Source organism: Numenius arquata, chromosome 11, assembly GCF_964106895.1.
Source record: "Numenius arquata chromosome 11, bNumArq3.hap1.1, whole genome shotgun sequence".
NCBI lineage: Eukaryota > Metazoa > Chordata > Aves > Charadriiformes > Scolopacidae > Numenius > Numenius arquata.
In genome coordinates, this window is record NC_133586.1 from 38,946,732 (window position 1) to 38,970,955 (window position 24,224).

Here is a 24,224-nt window from a genome sequence, read left to right on the forward strand (position 1 = left end):
ATGGCAGCCTCCCAGTGCCAGAACGAATACACGGCCATCAGCTACTACCCAGCCCAGCTGGTGCAGGGCGAGGGCATCCCCTACCAGCCCGACTCCGGCTACAAGCGGGTGAGCATGCGGCTCAGCGTGGCCCAGCCCTCCTATGCCGACTGTGAGGTGGGCCACCAGCCCAGCATCCGAGCCCAGCCCCTTCCACCCCCCAACTACGAGGGCTCCGACATGGTGGAGAGTGACTACGGGAGCTGCGAGGAGGTGATGTTTTAACAGGGGGGAGCTCATCCTTGAGATGAGAAGAGAAGCGCATCTCCACGCAGAACAGTGTGTGGGGAGCTGGCACGTGCCACCGAAGGGAGGCTTATGTGCGTCCCCCCCAGCTTGCAGCATCTCCCCCTGCACAGCTGGGATGTAGTTTGGCTGGATCCTTCTCCCCTGCTGCCCTCTATGGTGCTCCTGCTGCAAACAGGTGGGAAATGCTCCAGCCACTGCCAGGACACGGAGGATGCTCCTGGGACGCCAATGACTAACCTGCCTCCTTGCCAAGGGGACTCCACGCAGGACCACAGCGTGCCACCTCCTCCCACCCCAGGCTCCCTGGCCACAGGGATGAGGAGGAGGACGAGGAGGGCAAGCACTGTAGGCATGGCAACAGTCATGGTGGAGAAGGTGTGAAAGGACTAGCGGTGCACAGCCTGGGAGTGCCCCAGGTGGGATAGCAGAAGCTCTCTGCCTCCAGCTCTGGCTCCATAGGCTTGCATCAAGCCAATAGTTTGCCCAGTGGAATGGATCAGCTGGTGCAAACCCTCTTCCACATCTGCTCCCCGACACAGGGAGAGAGATGAGGGAATGCAGCTGGCCCCATCAGTTCGTCCCTCACTTGGCCAACAGAAGTCCAAGAAAAAAAAAAAAAATAATTCATTTCTGTAGAAAAACCAATCAACCAGCCTTGCCGCACCGGGAACCACCCACAGACTCAAACCAGCAGCAAAGCAAAACCCCTGCCCAGTCGGGCTGCACTCGAGGGAGAGCAAGGGAGACCCTGCCCCGAGGATGCGAGCACAGACGTGTCCCCGTGGCTGTTGTGGTCCCATGCTGAACGCAGCGGTACATGGTCCTACCACGCAGCTGGGACTCCACAGCGTACCCCAGAAAGACTGGCCAGCTCTGCATGGCATCTCCTGCCCGAGATGGGGCACTGAAGCTACTGAGCGTGGGTTTGCCTGGATGCCCTTGTGGTTGGAAAACGTATCGTTTCTTCGTGAGAGGTTTTCTTTGGTTGGTTGTTTGATGTAACTTTTTTTTTGTGTTGATTTTTGGAAAGTATTAAAAGAGTTTGGATTTTTTTTACTATTATTTTACTACTATTCGATAATTCAGGGATTCCCTTGGAAATAGGGCATCCCTGTCTAGCTCCAGCCAAGGGCAGCCCAAGGAATAACAACTTATTTTGGACACCAGCACACCCAGCCTCTTGAGCCTTCAGAGTAGTACCAAGACAGAAAGTTCAATGCATTTTTGAGGATCCTGTAAGGGCCAGAGGAAGGTGGCAGACCCACAGCAGCCTACCTCACTTTGGGAAATTACGAGCCTCCCGTACCTGGAGCAAAAGGGTTGAAAGGACCCAAATCCAAGCCTTGCCTTGATTCCCATCCCCTACCAAACACATCTGGGGAAAACAGAAATTAATCTCATTTCTGAAAGTAAAGCCACAGCCCTTAAAGAGATGACAATCAATCGATTAACCTGGAAATCACACCTGACTCAAGCATATCTGCAGAGAGGTCCCCAAAACGCCCAGCACAAGCTCTGTGTGTCACAGGAGCCAGCCCCAGCACCCGTAGACCCTGCCCACAGCCCCACTCCCCTGCCCAAGCATCCCTTGGGCATCAGGGCCACTTGCCACTTCTCCAGCACCCACCAGCCCCCCGAAGCGCTCCCTGTTTTACCTCTCAAAGCTCTCATGCACTTTAGCAATGATTTGCTCACCAAAAACCGCAGGCTCATCACCGCTGTCACTCCCCCACACACGCCGGGCAGCCTCCTCTGGAAGGGCTCGCAGTCAACTAGAGAGCACGATCCATCTCAAGAGGTACCCCAGCAACAGCTGATGACATCACTAAAGCTCAGTGATGCTTTAAGCGGCAGTGATGTCATTAGCTATCACCATGGAGATGGCAAAGGGAGGACCAGGGGAGCAGTGCCTCCAAGGGCCAAGGTCCGTAGGGGATGAAGCGCTGCGGGGGCCAAGGGAGCCCAACAGTGACCGATGACAGGGGACCGTCTCAGCCCGGGGCAGTGCCTCAGTGTCTCCTACCATGGGAAAAAGGCAGGACACTTGCCAGACTTTGCCCAAAGATGCATGTACGTTGGCTGCACTTGAGGGTCCAGCAGTTATGCCATGGCCCAGAAGGCAACGCAGAAATCCTAGTAAAAGACTCAGTTATTCAACAGCCCCAATGGGAAGACGCCAGCACACTGTGCTAGAGCGAGGGAGTAGCATGTTGGTGGGTATCAGCCCATCCCCTGTGTCTTTAAGTGTATCATACAGCAGTTGAAAGGCAGTACAAGCCAGCACACCTCAGAGCACTAAAAGACCACAATCCCCACACATTAATTTCGGCGCAGCGTTTCTAAACTCAGACATCAGCAAGTGGTGTAAAGAAACACAGGAAAGTTCATGGGGGAGAGTATAAAGAACTTTTTCTGTAATTCCAAGAGTTGCTTCAGGTTGGAAAAGGTTGCAGGAGAGACCTCCCGAGGTCCTGCCGGCCTCAATTAGCCGACAACCCTAAAGCACTTTGCAGACAAAGCACAGCACCATCTCTGCGAGGCCCTGAGGAACGGGGATGCCTCTGGGCAGGACCAGCAGGAGAAGGAAAACCCACCCATACAGCACACAGCCCCAAACCCGCAGTCCAACCACACAAGGTTTATGCTGCCCCAGCACTTCAGGCTGCAAATCCTGTCCCCAGCTCCATATCCCAAGCCAGGGATTCACCCCACTCCCCAAAACACCCCAGGAATGCCACAGCTTCCTACCTGCTGGCTTGAGGGGGGCTCATCATGCAGAGAGACTGAGAAGGGGGATGGTACAACAACCTCCCTCCTGCATGAACTGCCAGCTACAGAACAAGCATCACCTGGCAGGACCAGCCCCCTTATCCCACCACAGCTGGGGTTAATCCCAAATTAAAGCCAGGGGAGGGAGCACTTGGCTGCACTTGTGCAGGTCCCCAACCCAGCTCTCCTCTGCCAGGATGGGCTTTGCAGTTCCCTGTGGCTATTTTTAATAAAACTCTAAATGCAGCTGGGTCCCCACAGCAGGCTCACCCCACCACGGGACATTGTGAAGAGCAGGTTCTTCCTTGGAGAGCAGCATTTTCTTACGGCCAAAGGAAAAGATGGGGGTCTACCTGCTCTGCCCCCATTTTCTGCTCATAAACCTGTTTCTGCCTTTGCTCGCTGGCATTTTCAGCAGAGTGGGATGGCATGAGCCCTGGCATGAGTGGTATTGCAGCAAGGACCCACCACTGCTGCTGGCTCAACATCTGGGCAGGCTGTCACCCTGTTGGCTTCCCATCCTCACTCCAAGAGTGCCACAGTTTCTCAGCAACATGCACCGCTTTTTCCCATAAGGCAAACCCAAATTATTCTTCCCAGCATCAGAAGCAGCACAAATAACAGCAGTGATGTTTTCCTTTAGACTTTTTGACTTCCCAGGGTCACCTTGGCTGGCAGCCACAGGGCAGGGGAACAGAGATGATGCTTTGCTAAGTGACACCTGGGAAGGGGCAGCCTCAGCAAAGCCATTCCATGACAAAAAAGGATGGCCGTGGATACAGCCATGGGGACTCTCCATGGTCAGAAACACCCCGACCAGCAGGAGCTGCCTGTGCTCAGCCACCCCTCCCACCCTGGGGTCCGAGTGGCCTCAGGTCCCCTTCCAGGGACCATGCTCCCCGTCAGTTCATGTACTTCAAGGAGACTTTTCTGCCACAGCTTTAAGCGATTACCTTTTTTTAGCACTGATTTCCCAAACAGCCCCACTAATGACACACCACAATGGCCTGAATTATTCAGCAGTGGGAGGATAAGCTGAGCTGCAGCGATGCTGGCGTGGTGCCTGGCCGTCTCCCAGTGTGGGATGGCTTCTGTTTCTTTGATCTCCTGGGCGGATCAGCAGCAGCTTAGCATCCACCACACTGCCAGCATCGGTACATGCTGGGCTCTTTTTTTCAGCTGCAGCCCCACTTTTGGCATAAACCAGGCTGCTGGGTCCCAAGACCCAGCCAAAAAGCCAAGGTCCAGCTTTGGTGGGGCAGAGAGGAGAGCCAAGGCCAGCAAGGCCACAAAGGCTCTGCCCACAACCTACTTGCACCAATGCATTCAGAAGGAAAATTATCATTTTCAGAGCAGCAAAGCTGAAACACTTCTATTTGAAACCCTCAGCCCAGGGGGGAGTCTCATATACTGTTACGGGGGTGGGAAAAGCACAGGGTCTGTCTGACCTGCTGGGCTCCAGGACTCCTGCTCTCCCACAAATGTCCCCTCCTCCCCAAGCCCTTGTACTTGGGTGATATTTGCAACGGAAAAAAAAAAAAAGAAAATAAAAGAGAAAAAACAAAGACATGAGACCCAAAAGTTGTAGCACGTCCGCTGGCATTCATGCCACACCACTGCCACAGCGAGGTCCCCCTTGGAGACCCCCAGACCTGCTCCATGCCTGCCCAGGCCATGCCAGGGTAGTTTTACAGCAGCCCCGTGGAAAAGAAACCCCCATCTCACCCCCCAGAGCCTTTTCACGTAAAAAATAGATCATATTTATTGATTAAAGTAAGATACATGATTCAGGTGCAGCGCCAGCTCTTCCACTGGGCAGCTACACAGGCTGTACGCTGACACTATCCATAGGCAAGAGACACGCACATTAATCATTTCTATATATACACAATTTCCTTGGTTACAGAGCAGCCTACGATACACAAGTGTCAAGTTTTTGTGCCCATCGGGTCCCGCGTCGGGTCCCCCTGGGTCGGGAGAGCCCCTCGCTCTGTGTGCCCCACCAGCACGTCTGGCCCCATCCCCGACCACCCCTTGCTCACCCCGATAGAAGTGAAGAACCGCAAAAAACATTTAATGCTGCTGTGATACCCCAGTCTCCTGGGAAATGAGGTCTTCACCCCTGATCGCAAAGTGAACTGGATGCTATGTGTCCTACCAGCAAACCCTCTGATGCCCAGTGACAGGCTGGGGCCAGGCCCTGTCACACAGCTGTCCCCCAAAACGCGGCCAGCCTTCTTGTGGGGTACCAACAGAGCAGGGGGCAAGCATCAGACGTCCCCTGTCCCTCACAGCATGCCCTCCTCTGCCAAGGGTGACACTTCTGGGGTCAGTACACAGCGATGGATGTGAATTATTTGTGAATATTGCACTTTTCCCGTCCGCAGTGCGCCCTGGAGCCCCCTCCCAGCCCTGGGTGTTCGCTCTCTACTCCCGTGGTGTCCTCCCGATGGAGGATTTGACTTAAAGCTTTGCTCTGCCCATAACCAAGCGATGCCGGAACATGCCGAAACCTTCACCAACACAGACTTGGAGGAGATGAGGTGAGCCCCGAGAGATGCAGTGAGCAGGCGAGGGGCTGGAAAGGAGCAGCGACGTGGCACAGACCCACCCCACGCCTGGCCGTGGGTCCACACACCGGCATGGGTCACCCAAAGCAGGGCCAGCAAAGGGGACACAGTGCAAGACACTGAAACACCATCCACAGAGGCAGCTGCAGGGACTCTGCTCTGCACAGCCTTCTCCCAGAAGCGGGTCAAGCACCAGAAATAACCCCAAGCCTCACTCATCCTCCAAAAAGGGGAACACGGTCCATCAGCGCTATATTCATGCTCCTTTCCCACCACCGCCAGCAGCCTTTGCCCATCCCCAGGGAGACACGGCTGCAGCGGGATGCAGGGATAACAGTTCTCCAAAGGAAGCCACCGCGCTGCCGGCATTTGGGAGATGCTGCGTTAGCAGAAAGGAGTTTGGCCCAGATAGGGGGTTGCAGAGGAGTGGCTTTCACACCGCTAGGAAAACACATCCCATAGAGGATGCATTTGCTCTCATCTTAAAAAAAATTAATAATTAATCCAGCAGAGAGACACGGAAACTCTCCAGGGAGAAAGCTGGGCTCACCAAGAGGAAAGAAAGCAGCAGCGCAGTGGGGACTGTCCACCCCAGGCATGCACCAGCCACAACGCAAGAAGCAAGAGGAGCACAGGGAGAAGCACCAGAGAGCTGCCTCCTACCAGAGCTGGGGTGGACGATGCCACCAGAAGGGAATGGGAACGGGAAAGAAAGGGTAAAAAGAAATATTATTATGGGGTTTTTGTGAGTGATTTGACATTCAGTAACGGCCTGCGGAGGCAGCCAGAGCGTGCCAGGGCCAGCTCAGGCACTGTAAACAAGGTGATTTATTTTTGCGGCGTGCGGGCAGCATGCGGTGACCCCCCCAGGGAGACCCCATCCCACTCAGGGAGAGGCTTCCAGCCCAAGGTGACCAGCTTGGACCCTTGCGATGGCAGAGCCCGTTCGCCCTCCACATGCCTCGGTTCCTAACGCTTCTGAAAGTGTTCCAAAAGTTAGATTTGTGCGCTAAAACGGGGAAAAAGTGTGTCACTTCTGAAAGCGTGGGCCAGGGTTCAGCACACACTCCCAGACCAGGGAGGTGCTTGGTACCCGGCTCCAGGCCCTGCTCAGCCCCCAAGGTGGCTGGAAACCGAGTGGGAACACAGCAGGAGCCAATGCCCATGTCCAGGGACCCCACCACAAGAGAGCCAGGGGACCCCAGGATGCACCGCACCTCGGGCTCCAATCCTCCCTCGCCACAGGGCTGGGGTGAGAAGGCAGCTCCACGCTCTCCAACCTGAGCTGAGGTTTCTCTGTTGCTGTAAAAATAAAGTGCTGAGGCAGAAAAAAAAAAAAAAAAAAAAAAACACACCACAAAAAAAACCAACTGGCACAAAAAAAGAGCAGTCCCTGTTCCCCGCCCTGGCTGAAGGGACGGGGGAAATATGGAAAGGTTGGGATTTAAAAAAATAAAACCAAAATCTGCATCCCCCAGATTCCTCACCTCTCAAAGTGACTATTTACACAGGCGCTGAGGGGGCCGTTTTGCTGTATCACCTACCCAAAAAAGCCCCCAGGGAAGGCACTGCCCCAGCCCCAGGCCGGACCCCACCTCCCCAGCCAGAGCCCAGCACAGGACCCTGCTGCAGCCGGAGATAGTTGGCCATGAGCCGGGGCAGCCCTGTCCTCTCGCACTCCAAACCCACCGTGTTTCCCCAGGAGGAGAGGGGAGACCGTCCCCAGGGGACCAGCAGTGCCCGGTGCCTGTGTGCCCCCAGCACGGCATGCGGGGGGGAGGCCGGTGGGGCAGGGGGACCGTCACTGCACCATGATACTGGTGCCGTTCACAACTGTGGCAGCAGGTGCTATCAGCTCCACCAGCGCCTCGTATGTCCCCACCACGAAACCCACAAAACCGAAGAGGCTGATGATGATGTCCTTGGCAATGACGAGGGGGTGCATGCCTTCTGTATAGTAGGTGGCGATCTCCAGCAGCGGGGGGAAGATGAGAGCCAGGGCGCTGCTGCTGATGGAGCCAACCAGCGAGATGACGAGGTCCAGGCGCGGGATGAGGATGGCCAGAACGCCTGGAGAAGGAGCGGACACAATGTTAGTGCTGCCAGCACCCGGATGGCAAAGACACCCCCGACCCCCGAGTCAAAGCAAGCCAAAACCCACCACAGCAATGCCATCTGCTTGAATCTGCCCTTTTCCTTGACACGAGAGCTTTGAAGACATGGCCGCACGTTTTCCAGCAACTTCTCCCCAACAAGCAATTAAGCTGTTACGTCGAGTTAACGAAAACGCAGACCAAACCCTTTTTGTCACCCTGGGCACCACCGCAGTGAGCTCCAGTGCTGAGCAGGACCAGTGCCCCAGCAAACCAATGCCGCTGGCAGAAGAACGGCTGCTGGCACCCCCCGCCCCCCTTGCGAGAGCCAGTCCTCCGCTCCCCACACCTGGGGAGCCTCAGAAACCCCATAAAAGCAGGAGGCAGGAGGAAAAAGCCATCTCCCCCCACCCCGAATAAATCCATGCGGTTTGCAATGTGTTTAGAGCCGCTCCAGCAGCACAGCGCCCACGGCATGGCCCCAGGGAGAACATTTGTTAGATAAAAACTGCAGCCAAGGAAAATCCCCCTGGGAGACTTCTGACAGCTCGCACTTAGCAGTTGCAAACTCCGGCATATTCCTGTTCCCCCTCTTCCTCCTCAGGGCCAGGGGAGGATGGAGGGATGGTGCCTTCTCCTTCCAACCAGCCCACAGCCTCTGGGGCACCGCAGTGTCAGCATTTGGGGAGCAGATTTAAAATAAAGTCTCATCAAGGTGACTCCTGGCACACTCACACACCGAGGAAGCTCCCCATCCACAGCAACCTCGGCACTGGAGAGCATCAGTGCTGCTTTTTGGACAAACAAAGCCTGAGGAAAAGGCAACCTGAGCTTTTGTACGACAGAAGAGCATCCTCTGCAAGCAAAACAGACTTCAGGGCTCAAAGTGACCAAGAGGAATAAATTGGATTATTGCTTTGAAAGCTCTGCTCAGAAATAGGAGACACCTAGAACCATGACAGCTACAGCCTTGGTGGAGAAAGGATGTCTCAGGACTCCTTATCAGAGGGATTTGTTCACTCTCTGGCAATCAGCTACAGGCAGGAAAGGCTGTTGGAGCCTCCATGAGCCAAAGAACACCCACAGCACCACAGGAGATGGAAGGCTTGGGAGACAGTGAGCAAAGACACAAACAGGAGATGCTCCTGCACATCGTCACCACTCTAGCCCTGCTGTCATCTGCATAAGCCTAGAGATGAACCATCCCTCCACCATGGGAGAACAGCAGCAAAGGTCTTGCTGAGCTGACCTGGAGGAAGTTTATGCCGGTGCTCAGCCCTGCACAGGGCCAAAGGAGGTCTCTGCTGTAAGCAGCATCTCCACTCCGGCAGTGTGGGGAAAGCAGAGCAGCCGACCACCAACAGCATCCTCAGCCCACCCCACACCGCTCTTTGGACTCAAAGTAAACAAAATTATTCACCCCCCCCTTTAAAACAAGCAGAACTGAAGCACCAGCTGCAGTCCTCAGCCTCCAGGGGCAACGGTTGTGCTTTCTGCAGGTATTAATTCAAAGGGTTTTAAAGTGTGCTGGTTTTGAAGTCTAAGCTTAAAAGACACCCATACACCAAATTGCATCCTCTCTTTGGAAGCCAAAGCCTGATGCAGGCTTGTTCTGTGGCCACAAAATCATCCGATGAATATTCATGCAAACCCCCTAATTTCTTTTATCCTCGCCAACAGCCACAGCGATTTCTTACGTGGAAGGGTAAGGGGAGGAGGTACAAAGGAACCAGCATCCTTCCACCACCACCACTGCTGCCTCCCTACCCCCAAACAGGAGGGTACAGACACTGCCGGTGCCTAAAGCCACCCCATCACTCCAAGCCTTCGCCTCCCTGGCCAGGCACACCCCAACACGCTCCAGAAGAGGTTCCCATCTCGCAGGCAGGCTCCGAGCTCCACCAGCAACGGGGTGGCCGGAGCACAGGGTGCAGCATGGCAGAATTTCATCCCTGCACCAGATGTGGGCGTTGAGGCAAAACATGTTTCAGGAACTCAGCACGGAGGAGATGGGGCTTTGCTCACCTCTGTTAATGCAGCGTTTCTGTCCCACCATTAGCAACAGCCCAGAAACCAGCAGCACCCTGCTCTCAGCCAGCTCCACTGCCCTCCAGTTAGCATCACGCTCCTCTTGAGCCCAAACCAAAGCCAGCTGGGACACGGGGCCAGGTCCCTGATGCTCAACTCTGGCGCATCAGCAGCGTCAAGCCATGGAGAAACGCTCTTTTTCAGCACATGATGCCTGGGAGCTCAGTCAAGCGTCTCAGCTCTGCTGACAACAGCAAGGATCTAGGTCGTCAGGAATCAAAGCCAGCCAAAATCAGATACTCCTGCAACTGATTTGCTTCGCACTTCTCCTGAAGGTCCACCAGGCTCAACCCCACCAGCCTGCTCCCCCAGAGACTCACTGCAGGCACTGAACACCATCAAGCTAAAGGGACCATTTGGAGCTGATCCAGCCAGACCTGCCCAGTGGCCACAGGCACACCAGGGCTTTGCTTATGGGTTGTGTACCATTATCAGTTGTCTTCTGCTGTGCTACATACTGCAATGAATGTGTGTGTAGAAGGACACCCATTTCCTCGTGATAAGTGACCCCTCTACAGCCATGTCCCCATCACACAGGCATGAGGAGCCTGGCTCCACACCGTCTACGGAGAGCAGGACTCCAGGGGACTCCCCCCTGCAAGGGGTTTAGTAGCAAGGCCAGAAGCAGCAAGGCAAGGGGCGAAGGATCTCAGCATCCCTCATCCCACGGTGGGAAGGGGGTGCCACGTCCTCATAGGGGAACTTTGACAAGCTGCTTTCTACTCACAGGTCACGCTGACCAGGGCCACCCTGAGGAGCAGGTTGACCACCCAGCCCCAGCGCTCTGACACCCGGGCGACGAGGGGAGGGATGATGATCTCGGCAGGCACGTAGAACTGCACGGCGTACGTGAAGAAAATGCCAAAGGAGAAGAGCAGCTTGACAGCTTGGTAGAGCCTGCAAACGAGAAGGAGGAGACCCAGTGAGGCATGTTCTCGTCCAGCTTCCACAGCATCAACGGCAGAAAGCAGGAGGGGAACGCTCCGAGAAGACTTCTGTGTCCAAACAGTCTCCCCTCCTGAACACCCTCCTGGAAAATTAGGGGAGATGCATTCAATCCACTGAGACGTTTCTTGCGCAAGAGGAGACAGCGCAACCTCCAAGCCGGGGCAACCCACACCTAATCGGAGGCTTCAGCCCTGGCATTGCATAAGGCCAGGAGCTGGGCCAACAGCTCTCAAGTGCCACTTCCCCTTGGGAAACCTCATGGGCACAGATATTGAGAGCTACTTTAAAAAAAAAAAAAAACACACCACTGTCCTGCTCCTAACTCATTCAAGGGGACAGGGAAAGCTGAGGCATCCTTGGCCAAGAGACCAGGAGCCTGACTTGTTCCTGGACAAGCTGAGGCACCTACCTACATTTCTAGATTCTCTTCTGTTCAGCACGGCCCTTGGCTGCACAAAGAGACAAGTCATCCAGGTACCTCACTCCCTCAGAGGGATATAGACTTCACACCACCCTCTCCACTCGACCAGGCTGGACTCCGCCAGGTCTGAGGTGACACAGGGTGGCCGTCTTCATGATTACTCCATACAGACAACACCCAAATACCCACTAGTACTGGTACTGCCAGGAGCCTGCAATCCCAACTTCTGGCTGGTGACCCAGAATGAAGTTGCATCCGTCACCCATCCAGAGGTTCCTCACCCTGACCTTCACGAGCAAAATCCAACCTCTGAGCTGCAGAAAGGAAAAAAACCCTCCTTTTCTCCCATTTACAACCAGCTGGATTTTATTCTCCGTCTTAGAACAGAAGATGAATAATACTTTCAAAGAGGCTTATCAGCTGCAGCCACGAGTATTTCCCAGATTTCGATCTGGTTTCTGAGGAAGGGGAAGAGGACAGCACTGCTGGGATAAGTCTGGGCTTACAAAGCAAACGTGATGCAAACGTCACCACCACCTGCAACTCAGCCTTCTCCATAAAACAAAAAAGAGCAGCTATTTTTGGAGTGCTGCATAATGCATGTTTGGGAGGAAGACAGTTAAAAGAGCAGTTTGGGCTCTGCAGAAGGAAGGCAGAGTGCAGACAGGCTGCAAACAGCACCTTGAGCTCACCCCAAGGCAGATCTCACCACATCCCACATCCTGCAGCAATGTGACAGTGGGGCAAGCGTGGCTCCAGGACAGAGCCTGTTGCTGGTGGCCAAAAAGCCACCTCTCAGCCCCATCTCTGCCCTCAGCTCCCCAGCAGCAGAAAAAGCCTCTCCAAAACAGGAATCATATCTAGTTACATCACATATGGTCCTACCCGTTCCCTGACTCAAGACACAGTGACCAAGCAGGAAACATGGGTCCTGGCCATACCACTTGGGTAAACATGAAGTGGATCCAAGATGAGGAAGGCATCTGGCTCCTCCTGCCTTCTTATACCCCTTTAACCTTCTTTGGGCCCAAGCCAGTGACCCTCTGTATGTTGGCACTCGGCATTGAGCTGCTACGACAACAGTCTCAAACCAAAAAAGTCCAAGTAACTTTGAATACCAGTGGCAGAGTCTGGTGGAGCCAAACATTCCCCACAACAGCAGAGGATGGAGCTGGGGATCACCTAAGCAAATGAGAGGTTATGCAAGTCCATGCGACCAGATCAGATGTATGCCAGGTTGGGGCCAACATCAGCCTGAAGCCACTTTACCATCTTTAAAAGAGCAGGATGATCAGGAAAAGGTCCCCCCTCGGAGCAGGACCTTAACAACGTGGTGGCACAGCCAAAGTTCAAATGCAAACATAAAATCTCACACATGGGAAGGGCTGGGGCCCAACTTCCCCCCCTGGCCTGAAGAACAGGACCTAGAACTCTTGGTGGGCAACAAACTGAACGTGAGCCAACAGCAGGACCTTGCAGTGATTCAGGTCAATCACATACTGGGCTGTCTTAGCAAAAGCACAAACAACAGGTTAAGGGTAGGGATTACTCCCTTGTTTAGGGCTTGTGAAGCTGCATCTTGAGTATCGTGCCCAGTCCTGGGACTCCCAGGACAAGACAGACATTGATCTACCTGAGCAAGTGGAGTGGAGGCTACTGAGGTAGTTGGGGCTGGAGCACATGACATACGAGGAGAGGTTGCAAGACCTGGGCTAGTTCAGCATGAAGAGAAAGTTAATGGGGATGTTATTACTGTCTTCAGCTAATAGGAGGGAGCAGAGAAGACAGAGATAGGCTCTTTTCAAGAGTTTCACAGCAGAAGAAACAGGGGCAACGGGACAGAGCTGCTTCCCAGAAGGGTAGTTAAGCACCAGAACAAGGGCCTGGAGAGGTGGGGAACATCCCTCCTTACTGATATTCAAAATTTAAGTTGGCCCTGCTTTGAGCAGGTGAGTGGACCTGACGACCTCTCCAACCTAAAATACCTTGCAATTCCATAGACAAACTAAAGACAAAGCTATCACAGAGTCCAGAGTGCGCCCATTCAGCCACACATGACCCGAGTGCACAGCAGCCTTGACCCATCTGCCCCACGGCCTGCATATCTTATCATTGTACTTCTAGTTAAATGATGCTGTAAAGCCATAAAACGTTCCAAGGCAGTCTGTGATTAAGAGATGTTACTAAAAAAAAGGTACAGAAGAAGGTTGGGTACCGCTTCTGTACAGGTTGAGAACCAGGGTAACAAGCTCAAAGGGCATTTTAAGTATCAAGAAGAGGAAGAGTTCAAGCACTACCCTTGACCTACAGAAAACACAGGTCCATGCAGGGCTCGGGCTCTGCCAACAACAGGAACCACCTGCTTGGCCCAGAGAGCCAGGCCAGGTCATCCCAACAAGCTGCAAGAAATGGCACACCCTCCTTTGACCGAAAGCTCTGTCATTACCCACCTCCAGCCAGCGATACTGCCATGGTTTCAGCCAGGATGGACCATGACATGTACGCAACCAAACATCTTCCCCCTCACTACAGCATTTCTTCACTCTTCAGACGGTGGGGTGAAGCAACCCTTCTGAGGATGCAAGGAGGGATTTCTGCATAGCAGCGCAGTATTTCGGTGGCCGTGGTTAGACCTGGGCACTAGGAACTGACACACTCCTCATTTGAGGAAGCTGCGGTTACAGAGAAATGAGGCTGGAAAAGTCCTCAGTCATTCTGCAACTCAACGATTCCCGACCCGTCCACAAATCTGTTCTAGAGACCTTTGGGCGATGGCTACAGTCAAGGAAGGATGCAGCATCTCCCCCGCAATCCTCGGGTTGTCTCCCATGCTGCAGGCAAAACCCGTGACTCCTCACCCACAGCCCTTATGACCATCTCCTGCACCCCAACGCCTTTTACTGCCGGGAAGAAAACCTGCAAGCGAAGCAGGATGGGCAAAACGCTCATTTCAAGAGCAAGTCTTCACCCATCACCTACAGTTTAATGCATGGGAATACAGCAGTCAAGGCTTTAGCCCAAGTATCCCAGCCCTTATGTTAGATAACCCATACCCAATTCCAATATTTACAGCCTCAATCAAATGTTCTGCCAAGAAGAAACATGCACAAACACCAAAGTGCTTTGGTTTGGTGAGTCACAAGGACCACTGCATGCCTTCCTTCCCCAGGGACAGCCTGCCACGTGCCCAGGCTTCACCAGGCTCTGCTTCCAAAGGGCTTTTCTCTCCTCCCTATCTGAAAATCCCTACAGTTCTTTTTCAGAAAACTACTTTGACAGAAAGCAGGGACACTCCTAGAAACATGCATCTGAAATAGGATCTTTCTGTAGCCTAGTGAGTCACAGAAATCCCATTACCCTCTTCTAAACGAACGTCATCCTTTAGAGCAAAGAAAACTGAGATTTCCCGCAGAAATCCCTGGGCAGCATTACAGGTCCGCAGACGTTGTTCCAGGCTAGTGGCGTGAGCTGCTGCCCTGAAGAGCCCAGGACCCAGATCTGACCTGCTTCCCACCTTCGGGAGCTGCAACAGCATTTCTCCCCCTCCACAACGCACTTGAGCTTGCTGAGCAGATGGGATTCATACCTTCTGTGGGATTCAGACCTCACTACATCACAAGCACGTTTATCCACCAGCCCCATCCCTCTTCCCTGAGAAGAGGGACCTGGCAGAGCTTCCAGCCCCTGGAGGGGGGACAAGGTCAGGCTCTCAGCAGGAGTAGGACCTGCTGCCACACCGACACCAGCATCCAGCAGTTCAGTCACCACGCAGATTCAGCATGAAGGAAAGTCCATGCACCCAAATTGAATAATTAAATGCTAGTAAATTGAATAATTAAAGCAAAACCAGGCTCCATGTTTGGGGGGTGAGGGGATGGGGGGTAAAATCCCTGCTTTCTCCAAAGCCCCAGCTGCACAGCACTAGAAGGTCAGCATATGGAAACCCACCAGTGACTCAAAATTTGAGTCCTACCCAAAATCCACTTTGTCAGTGGGGAAGAGGCAGCAAGTCACACCACATGGTGCTGGGCATCTGCCAAGAGCAGAGAGGATGGGCTGGGGAGGGGGACAGGCACCCCCAGCTCCAACTCTCACTCTGGTCTCACAGGATTTCAAGCCAGCAGAGACATCAAAGAGAAACTGCTGAACTCCAGAGTGCTCTTTGGCAAACCCAGAGAATCTGTGTTGCCACAGGATGGCTTTCTAAGGACCCTCACAGCATCAAAGCCAGTCCTCAGCCCCAGCTCCACACCAAGGTGCAGGAGATGTTGCTGTGCAATTGATTCTGCCACACAGACACCCCAAAGCAACAGAGATGGGCTTTTTTCAGGACTTTCTCTAATCCCAAGCGGAACAAGCTGGAAAAGGCATTTGTTCTCAGTATTTGTGTGCTCCACATTTCTTGTCCCAAAGGCAAGAGAAACTGCTTGTATTTCTCCTCTGGGGGGTGAATATGGAGCCACAACACTGAGCAACCACTCGCCCGCAGGGACAGACCAGCACACAGCTTGGCCAACTGCTGCAACAGCCACCATCCCCAGCAAGACAAAAAATAACCCCTATGGGTAAGCAGGTACAAAGTCAGGCCACATGTATATCCACAAGGCTCCAGCCAGTGACCGGAGCATCTCAGGAGGCCTCAACCACATCCCAGAGGAGGACAGACAGGTTTGGGGAGCTGCAGAGCTCAGCCCCCACGGAAAGGAAGGGGTATCCTCCCAGCACCAGCGCTCCCAGGCAAAGCATTGGCTCAAGCAGAGCCACAGCCAGATGCAACACACAGGCCAGGAGTGGGAGTTTGAGCTCCAGGGCTGCAAACAAGGAACGCAGCCCACACGCAGAGACGTCACATCTCACCCCTTCTGGGAGCTCCCAGCTTCAGGTTTAGTTTTCTGTGTGCTTTATTTGGGGAAGAGATGCGCTTTTTGCACTGTTCAATGACCTGATACAGCCACACAGGGGTTGTGTTTAATGTCTGCCAGCCAGAGCATAGCTTAGCCCCCCAAAAAGACACCACAAGGCTCCAAGAAAAAAGCAGGAGCTGCATCTACCCAGGCAGGGACCACCAGGGACCCCAAGGAAGCAGCCTGAGCTGCAGAGCCAAGACCAGGCTCAGACACTGCAGCAATGAGCCTCATCACCCCATACATCAGACATCCCTTGACAAGCTCCTTTGGACAGTTTGGCTATGGCATGGTTGATCCTTCCCCAAGCTCCCCAAGGTGAGTTCTCCTAAGGAGCCATGTCCCCCACTGCCCCCTCTCCCGCCTCCCTGGCCAGGACGCTCCTCCCTCACCCCCCCGGACTCACCAGCAGTTGGGCAGGTTGAGCGTTATGCTGGCCTGAATGTCCGCCCCAAAGCGCAGGTACCCCAGGACGCTCAGGCTGATGTACAAGATGGTGACAATGGTCATCCCCACGTAGAGGATGACTGGGAACTGCTGGGGGTTCTTCATCTTGTTTTCCAGAGGCAGCACCTGGGAGAGGAGGAAGAGGGTGACGACAGAGCAGCAGGTTGCCCCGTTCCTCTATACCACTCAGCCCCAGAAAGCAGGAGGGGCAGCCCCATGGCCAAGCACAGCCCCCCGTGCCAGGGGACGGATGGTCACACATGCAGCCCAGAGAACTCAGCTGAAAAAGCCACTGGAGATCTGATTTCTGTGTTCCTACTTGAGACCTTCACACTTGGCATGGCAAGTCCCCAGCAGGGTCACTCCTGCCCTTGCCTTAACGAAGGGACCTGCTCCCTCCCCTTGGCAGGATCTGTGCCCATTGCTGCCTGGCATCTTGAGGCGATGCCATCCACCCCATACCTTGGTTGTATTACACTGCACCCCAAAATGGCACAGCCATGCCCACTGGGACAGGCCCATCATGATACATCATCTCTTTTTTCCCAGCAGACCCTGGGAAGACCAAGACACTTTCTCCTCTTCTATCAAGTTTGTCCGCACAAGATTTCAACCAGGCAAGACAATAAAAGAAAAGGAAGGACAGAGGTGAGTCCCTCACCTCTACACTACTAGCACTTGCTTCCAAAAATAGGACTTCAGCAAACATTTTTATAGCTGTCCTTGGGGTGGTGGGACAAGACACAGTGGCAGAGCTGGCGAGGAGGCAGGACCAGAAAAAGCTTTTATTTGCTTCTTCACCTCCAAGTCATGGAAGGGAGAGAACATTTGTGCCTCACTGCTGGCAAAAGCCCTCTGCACAGCATTCAGTAAACACTCCTCCTGTAATGGATTTGGCCCTCTCTACCCCCGTGTTTACAGAGCCAGCTTATATTAAGAGATGAAAACATTTTTTCCTTCTTTGAAGGGAGCTCCCGGAAACAACCCACAACATCTCAGGGAGCCATTAAGCTCTCCACCCACCCACCCAGCTTTTTTCCACAGACACAGCTGGTCTATTTACAGCATCTTGTATGAGAGGCACATGCAAATCCAGCCCCACAGCAGGCTGGGGCCACGCGGCTGCCGAAGGGAGATCTCGGTGCAGGGCGGGAAAGAATGGATCACATTATTTTTTTTGTATCATACTTTTTGGCCCCCCCTCTTAGGCAGCTTCAGGATCCAGCCTGGTAACAAGACTCAGGATGATTCCTCATCCGTAGGTAAGCCAGTGGAGCCAAAGGCAGCTGCCAGTGCGATTCCCAGCAGAGCCCAATTCTGCCGGCAGATACAGCCACCTTCGAAGCGGCAACCAACCTCCTGAGGTTTGGAGCGTGCGCTCCTCCAGCTTCAGATGGAAGCAACAGGGTTTGACCCAGGAGACAGCCCCTGGAGGCTAAAGCTAAGAGCATCACCCAGAATTCAGGCAACCGCCAGAGAAGTTCATCTGCAAATACAGCTGCCACGCAGAGCAGGTGCTGCGGCAAGCCCGAGCAAGGGCTCAGCCTCCCGTGCAGGCAGCCCCACTGCCACCCGCCAACTTACCACCCCGATGCCTTCGAAAGCAAAGATCGCGGTGCCAAAAAACAGAGGGTAGGTCTTCCAGGCTGCTGCTAGAGGCAGGCTGCTGGGATCAGGAATGTCCTGGAAAAAAGCCCACGCAGAGTTCAGACGCGGGGAGGATGGGGAGGACCTGGCCCACTCCCACCGCTCCCCGTCGCAGTCCCACGCCGCAGGGAAAGCCCTGCGGAGCAGAGGATAACCACCGTGCCCACTAGAGCGTGCAGCATCCCATGGTGTGCAAACATCCCATCGCCAAACTCCTCCTGCCCACCAAAGCACGGGACATAGAGAAGTAAGGGAGGGGAGCTGTAGACACCTACCCTGACGATGTACTGGTAGATCATGACAAGGCTGATGAGCATGGCCACGTTGGCCAGCATGGAGAAGACGGACAGGACCTTGAGATTCTGGATGAACGTGAGCAGAACCACAAAAGGCAGCAGGGAAAGCATGTATAGCCGGGAGTCCATGGTGGGGGTCATCGCCACCGTCCTGTTCGAGGCGCAGTCATTGGTGGTCCCGTTTGCTGCAGATATGACCTGAAGAAGCAGAGGAAGGCTTGATGAACCCCATCGTGCAGGTCTAACAGCCGTGGATCTCTGCAGCCCATCCCAGGTGGGTCAGAATACTACCCCATGAGCTCACTTTCAAGCCCAGCTAGCTGACTAAAATCGAAGCAACACAGGTTTTCAGGTACTTTTGAAGCAAATCCCCGTTACCTCGCTAGAATCAGAGGTGGGACAGTTACAGCACCTGAGTTGAGACAGCAAAACCTGCCCAAGCCCAGGCATGTGAACCCGGCAGCCGAGTGCACCGAGGGCAGAGGTTGGATTGCGCTGCCCACGTGCCCAGTTGAGAAGAGAGGAAAGAGGCATTAAGTGCTATTTAATCAATAGTCCTTTTCCTCTTGCTACATCTTGTTGCACTCAACAGCACACACCCCTTTCTGTCACCCAGTGCCCTTTTCCCATGCATCCGGAAGCTACTGCTGGCCCCAACTTCACTTTCTTCATGGGAAATCATCCTTTCCTTGGGGTCTTTCATCCCAAAGGCACTACAGGCCATGTGGTCACCTCTAGAGACAGTTTTGCCTTAGGAACTGGGTGGCTGAGCCATCCCTCCCAAGAGCACGGGCACGCTGCAGATCACCAATACAGCCAGGACCAAGCCGGTTTGGCTACCAGGTACTGTCTCACCACTGCAGCAAAGGGGTAATTCAACCTGCTCCAGAGCTAGTCCTGCCCCAAAGGAGAGGCTAAAGAGTTTCTGCACAAATCAGCCTCCTCCATGGGACACACAGAGCCACACATCCACGGGGCGGTGTTCCTCTGGGCCTCGGCCTGCCCTGCCTCTCCGCAGCTTGCTCCAAAGCTCTGCCCTGCATAGCAGCACCTCAACCTGAGGTACCACCTGCACCATCACTCCCCATCTAACATGTTATTCCCCACTGTGAAAAGTAACAAGCAACAGTCCCCTCTCCAGACCCAAAAAAATTCCAAAACTGACTTGTTATTCACAGTTTCTCATAACACTGGAGCCAGCCAAGCGGTTCAGGGTTTCTGTTTATTTCCTCCCAACGCCTGGCAGAAGGCAACTCTTTCCCTAAAGATGTAATTAAGCTCCAGAGCCACAGGATGAGGCAAGAAACCGGAATGCAAACAGGTCCAAGAAAGGGAGAAGGGAGGTTCACAGCAGGTCCTGGTACCCACGACACATTACCATCTACACAGAGTATCCATAAACCAATTAACTGAGATGGGCAGGACATCCAAGGCACAGTCCCTCTGCTTTCACCGTGTTCCTGCCTTCCCTAATCCAGGAGCAGCCCCCGCTTCCCCTGGGCGACAGGGATGGCTCCAGCACTTCTGCACACGCAGCAAACTCACAGGGACTCTCAGACAAATCTGCCCTATTTGAACGGGAAAACCAATCTTCCAAAATAGCTGGGTGGACAAGCAGTACCTTCCTGAGTGGCATCAGCTATGGAAAGCAGACCTTTGGTGGAGAACAGGGCTGTGACACAGGAGCTAAGAAGAACACAAGCACCTCCACACCCCCTCTCGTCTTCCCCTTGCTCACGAAGCAGGGAGTGAGTCTAACCTGTTTCAGATTGTCAGCCAGAAAGACAAAGTACACACAGCAGAAACCCAGCTGAGTGACGATCAGGAAGAGACCCACCACACGCCTAGAAGCAAAAAAAAAGACCATTTGTTAGCCAGGCCATACAGAAATAAGAGCCCATTTGGGTTGCTTGAGGGCTGCACTCGAATACTGCAGCAATGCTGCTCTTCCCCAGGGCTTGAGATGTGCAGGTCACAGCACGCCCAGGTCGCTTCTCCTCAATGCTCAGGGAAGAGGACTGTACCTCCATCTAACCTCTCAGACCTCAAGCGCTCCAATCTCCCCCTCTCTTTCCCTCCAGAGGGTCTGGGCCAGCCTCAGGAGAAACGTTTAGCATCTCCAGTCTGCTGCTGAATTGTCACAGCTGGAAACAACACTCCCAAGACACAGGAATAGGCGGATGTTCCCAGCATCTGATGTGCAATGTGATCTGTGTGCAACATCTGTGCGATGTTGGGACATCCACAGGGCTAGTAGCATCTATCAGACATGCTCAAGGTCTAACAGGATGGGCCAGCACTGCAGTACAAGCCATTCACCCCTTTGTTATGCTGCCGAGACTTACTTCTCCCACTCCTTTAGTATAAGCCACATCTAGCTGGGGACAGGTCTGGGTCAAAAGACCTCAACGTTACCCTCCCCGGGTGACATCGAGCACTCAGGGCAGGTGAGCCAAGTAACATTTTATGTCACTTGCGGTCATCTGCCAACACAGCTCAGAGACCAGCCAGCTCTCCTGGAGAACATGCTGAGCTTAAAGAGGAGTCCCCTGTCTGGAGTGGGGGGAAGAGGTACCTTCCCCAGATGGCATGTGTCCGCAGCCACGCGCTGGGAGTCGACTCCAGCCCATACACCACGGCACCCCCATAGTCCACAAACTGCTTCTGGAACCTGTCCGGAGGAGACAGAGAGAAGGGACGTCACATCGGCCCCGTCTGCCAGTTCCCGAGGCAAACAATGACATTAATGGGGAAAACAGTTCCTGTGGAAAAGTCCAGCAGTAGTTCCTGACCGAGGCTTCGACACGGGCAACTTGCTGCTGGGAGGCTTCAGAAAAACCACAGGGTTTGTTGGGAAGGAAGAAAGAGCCGTAGGAGCAGCAGTGCCGAGAAGGGGAGTTGCTCCTTACCTGTGGCAGAAGTGATGGGCGCATTTCACCAGGATGCCCATGCAGTGCACGGCCACGATTCCCATCACCAGCAGGCTCACAGGACCCAGCTGCAGGGGAAGAGAGGGGGAAGGCTGCACTCTGATGGCCAAAGGCAGAGCTGCACGATGGGTTTTACATCCAGAGAAAAACCCACGGGCTCGGTGAGCCGAAACACTGCTGGAGGCTGAACCAGAGCTCAGGTGCTGCTCCCGGGAACCTACCCCGAGGACCCAGTAACCCCACAGAGAGCCAGCCACAAGCTTGGCAGGAATGATGCAAAAGCAGCAAGTTGGGGCAGTTTGGGCACAGCAAAGCACTTCCAGGATTGTTTTTCAAACTATCTTGCACACCACTATTATACAGGAGACAAAGAGGTCATGTTCGGGACAAAGGAAGGAAGTTTTCTTTTTTAACTTGTTTGATTTCTTAATCTGAGCAACGGGAACACTGCACTGCTGGGGGAGGAAACCCAGAGCAAAGCAGCGAGGTGCCCCCACGTTGTGCTGAACCTGGCACCCACAGGACCAGGGTGAGAAGATGCCAGTGGAGCACAGCACGGAGCGTTTTGGGAGAAAGGGGCTGATGCCACAGAACCAGGGAGGTAACACCAAGCTGGGTGGAAGGGCAGGGACCCAGGACCCTGCCCGACCCCAGCAGAGGAAACCACAGTCCCAGGTCACACACTGAACTCCTCAAGAACCCCAGCACAATGCAGGAATGGCAAGAACAGTCTCAGCAGCAAACGAAGCGAGCCACAGAGCCCAGGGTGCAAAAGCTCATAAGACAGAGAGCACCAAGAGGCATCTTGGCAGGGAGACAAGCCACCATGCCCCGAGGCTGCTCTGCCCCATGGGCAGCAGCTGGGTGAGAGCCACCTTACCAGGATGCCAGCGTTCTTCACAGCCAGAGGCAGCCCCAGCAGCCCTGTGCCAATATTCCCCTTCAGGAGGTGGATCAGGGTCTGGTACCATCTGAGGGAGAGGAGATGCAGAGATGACCATCAGCAGATGCCCATACCCAGACCACGCAGAGTCTCAGCCCCCGCTCACCCTGCTCAGAGTCCAGGTGCTGCTCTGAGCTGCAGGAGCAAACACAGAGCTCTGGATCCAGTCCCCTGGACCCAGAGCAACCCAGTGGGACCAAGAAAGGACTGCAGGCAAAGATTCAACAAACAGATTTTGGGTGGGCACAAGTGATCCCAGCACAAGTGCAGCTCAGCACCAAGAGGCTGCACAAGTCCCTGAGTTGAAGAGATTGGTCACCCTCAGGCAGAGAGGAGTTCTCCCTCCTCTGCCCACCTGGATGAATAAGGGACAAGGAAGCCCCCATGGAATGGCTGCAACGTGCCCACGTATCCTCTGAAGCTGGACATGCTGTTTGCTCACCACAGCTTCCCATCGAACCAAGCTGGAGTGGGGGAATATTGGGAAAAGCATCAAACGCTGCCCACTGCTGGTGAGCTTAGCTTCACCAGAGAACAGAGCGCGACACCGGGACAAGCTGCTCACTTGGTGCCAGCATCCCACAGAAGCAGGACCACAGCTCTGCCCTCACCACCCACCCCGAGGAGGGATTCCCCATAACACCATGGCTCCACCATCCCCCAGCAAAGCCAGCCAGGCAGCAGGGAGCCGCCGTTACCTCCTCCACCCTCCCCAGGTGCTGGGCCAGCCCAGGAGGGAGGGAAGCATCACTCACGTTGTCCCATTGCTCTCCCCGAAGCGCTGGTAGGACTCGGGGTGGGCGAAGCCGTTCATGCCACCAGGCGGGCTCCCCTCCGGCGTGACGTCCGTGGAGCTGTAGTCATTGTAGTCCTCGCTGCGGAGGCGCCGGGTGGACATGGTCCCTGTAGAGGGAGCTGCATTAGGGGTGCTCAACTCAACACCCCCCTTTTCAGGCTCCTTAGGGTCAGCCATCGTGCAGAGAGACCAGCTCGTACTGCTGGAGCAAGGTCTCCTCCACGGCTTTTATACAGCCATGTGCTCCTGCCCGAGTAATCAGGGAGCTAGCATGTCCCAAGGTCAAAGGTGCATGGCACATTCCCACCGGCTCTTCCCGCAGGCTCGTGCCCCAGCATGTTCCTCAGGCACACCCAGGCAGGAACAGGCTCGGGATCCTGCGGGCAGAGCCGGGATGTGACCCACTTTGTGCTGGGTGAGGGACCCATGCACCCCTGCTCAGGGGTGGCGAGGGTGGCACCACAGCCACACAATGGCAATGTCCCCAGCCCCAGCGCTCAGGACTGGGTCTGTCAAAAGGACGGCCACGAAAAAGCAACTGCTTTTAACCCACACACAGTTTGCTGCACGGGAACAGCTCGCTCTTGCCAGGGAAGGGATAGTTTCCTAACTTCTCTTTTTTTTTTTTTTTTTTTCTTATTTGAGGAGTTTTTTATTTTAAAAACATATTAAAAAATTATTATGCTCCATCAGGCAGGAGCACAGCCCATGTGCTGACAGCAAACCACCCACCCCAAATGTTTCACAGCCACGGAGGTGCCTATAGGACTAAGGGCCTTCCCAGGATGAGGCACCCGCACAGCCCAGAGCTCTTGCTCCAGCCAAAACCCCAGCAGGGTCCTGCAAGTCAGGAGCATCAGCACGAGCCCTCACCAAGGACACAAGCCTCCTGCCTTCGGCTGGAAAGCAGTCAGCTGGTTTAATTCCCACATGTGCCCTGAGGAGCTCCTGCTGCTTCTGCCCAGCCTGCTGCTCCCCTCCCAAAATAAGCCTTTGCCTCCTCCAGCCCCTCGACCACATCCAGCCTCCCAAGTGCCCGCCGGGAAGGGGCACGGAAGGCAGGAAAATTATCCATCAAGCTCCT

General features: G+C 54.4%; 1 protein-coding gene across 2 annotated transcripts; it reads right to left on the reverse strand.

The window, feature by feature from the left end:
- Positions 1–2,640: 2,640 nt before the first annotated feature.
- On the reverse strand, positions 2,641–23,317 carry LOC141469878 (proton-coupled amino acid transporter 1-like). 2 transcript variants are annotated; one of them, XM_074155672.1, is made up of 11 exons: positions 23,100–23,242; positions 22,282–22,372; positions 21,381–21,469; positions 21,047–21,142; positions 20,231–20,315; positions 18,451–18,669; positions 18,113–18,211; positions 16,488–16,654; positions 10,536–10,705; positions 7,489–7,697; positions 2,641–2,694 (listed from the first exon to the last, which is right to left on the reverse strand). In XM_074155672.1, the coding sequence occupies exons 1-11, from the start codon at positions 23,240–23,242 to the stop codon at positions 2,641–2,643; spliced, it is 1,422 nt and encodes a 473-aa protein (XP_074011773.1). The 2 variants fall into 2 exon arrangements, with proteins under 2 accessions (XP_074011773.1, XP_074011772.1); XM_074155671.1 differs by lacking the exon at positions 2,641–2,694 and having other exon boundaries at positions 7,429–7,697; positions 23,100–23,317.
- Between the last annotated feature and the right edge of the window lie 907 nt (positions 23,318–24,224).

Excerpts from the sequence above, each read along its gene's own strand:
- LOC141469878 (XM_074155671.1), bottom strand. The coding sequence starts at position 23,317 with ATGGCTGACCCTAAGGAGCCTGAAAAGGGGGGTGTTGAGTTGAGCACC. Across the intron at positions 22,373-23,099 it reads GGGGAGAGCAATGGGACAAC|ATGGTACCAGACCCTGATCC; the intron begins GTGAGTGATGCT and ends CCTCTCCCTCAG. Across the intron at positions 18,212-18,450 it reads TCTACCAGTACATCGTCAGG|GACATTCCTGATCCCAGCAG; the intron begins GTAGGTGTCTAC and ends GCTTTTTTCCAG.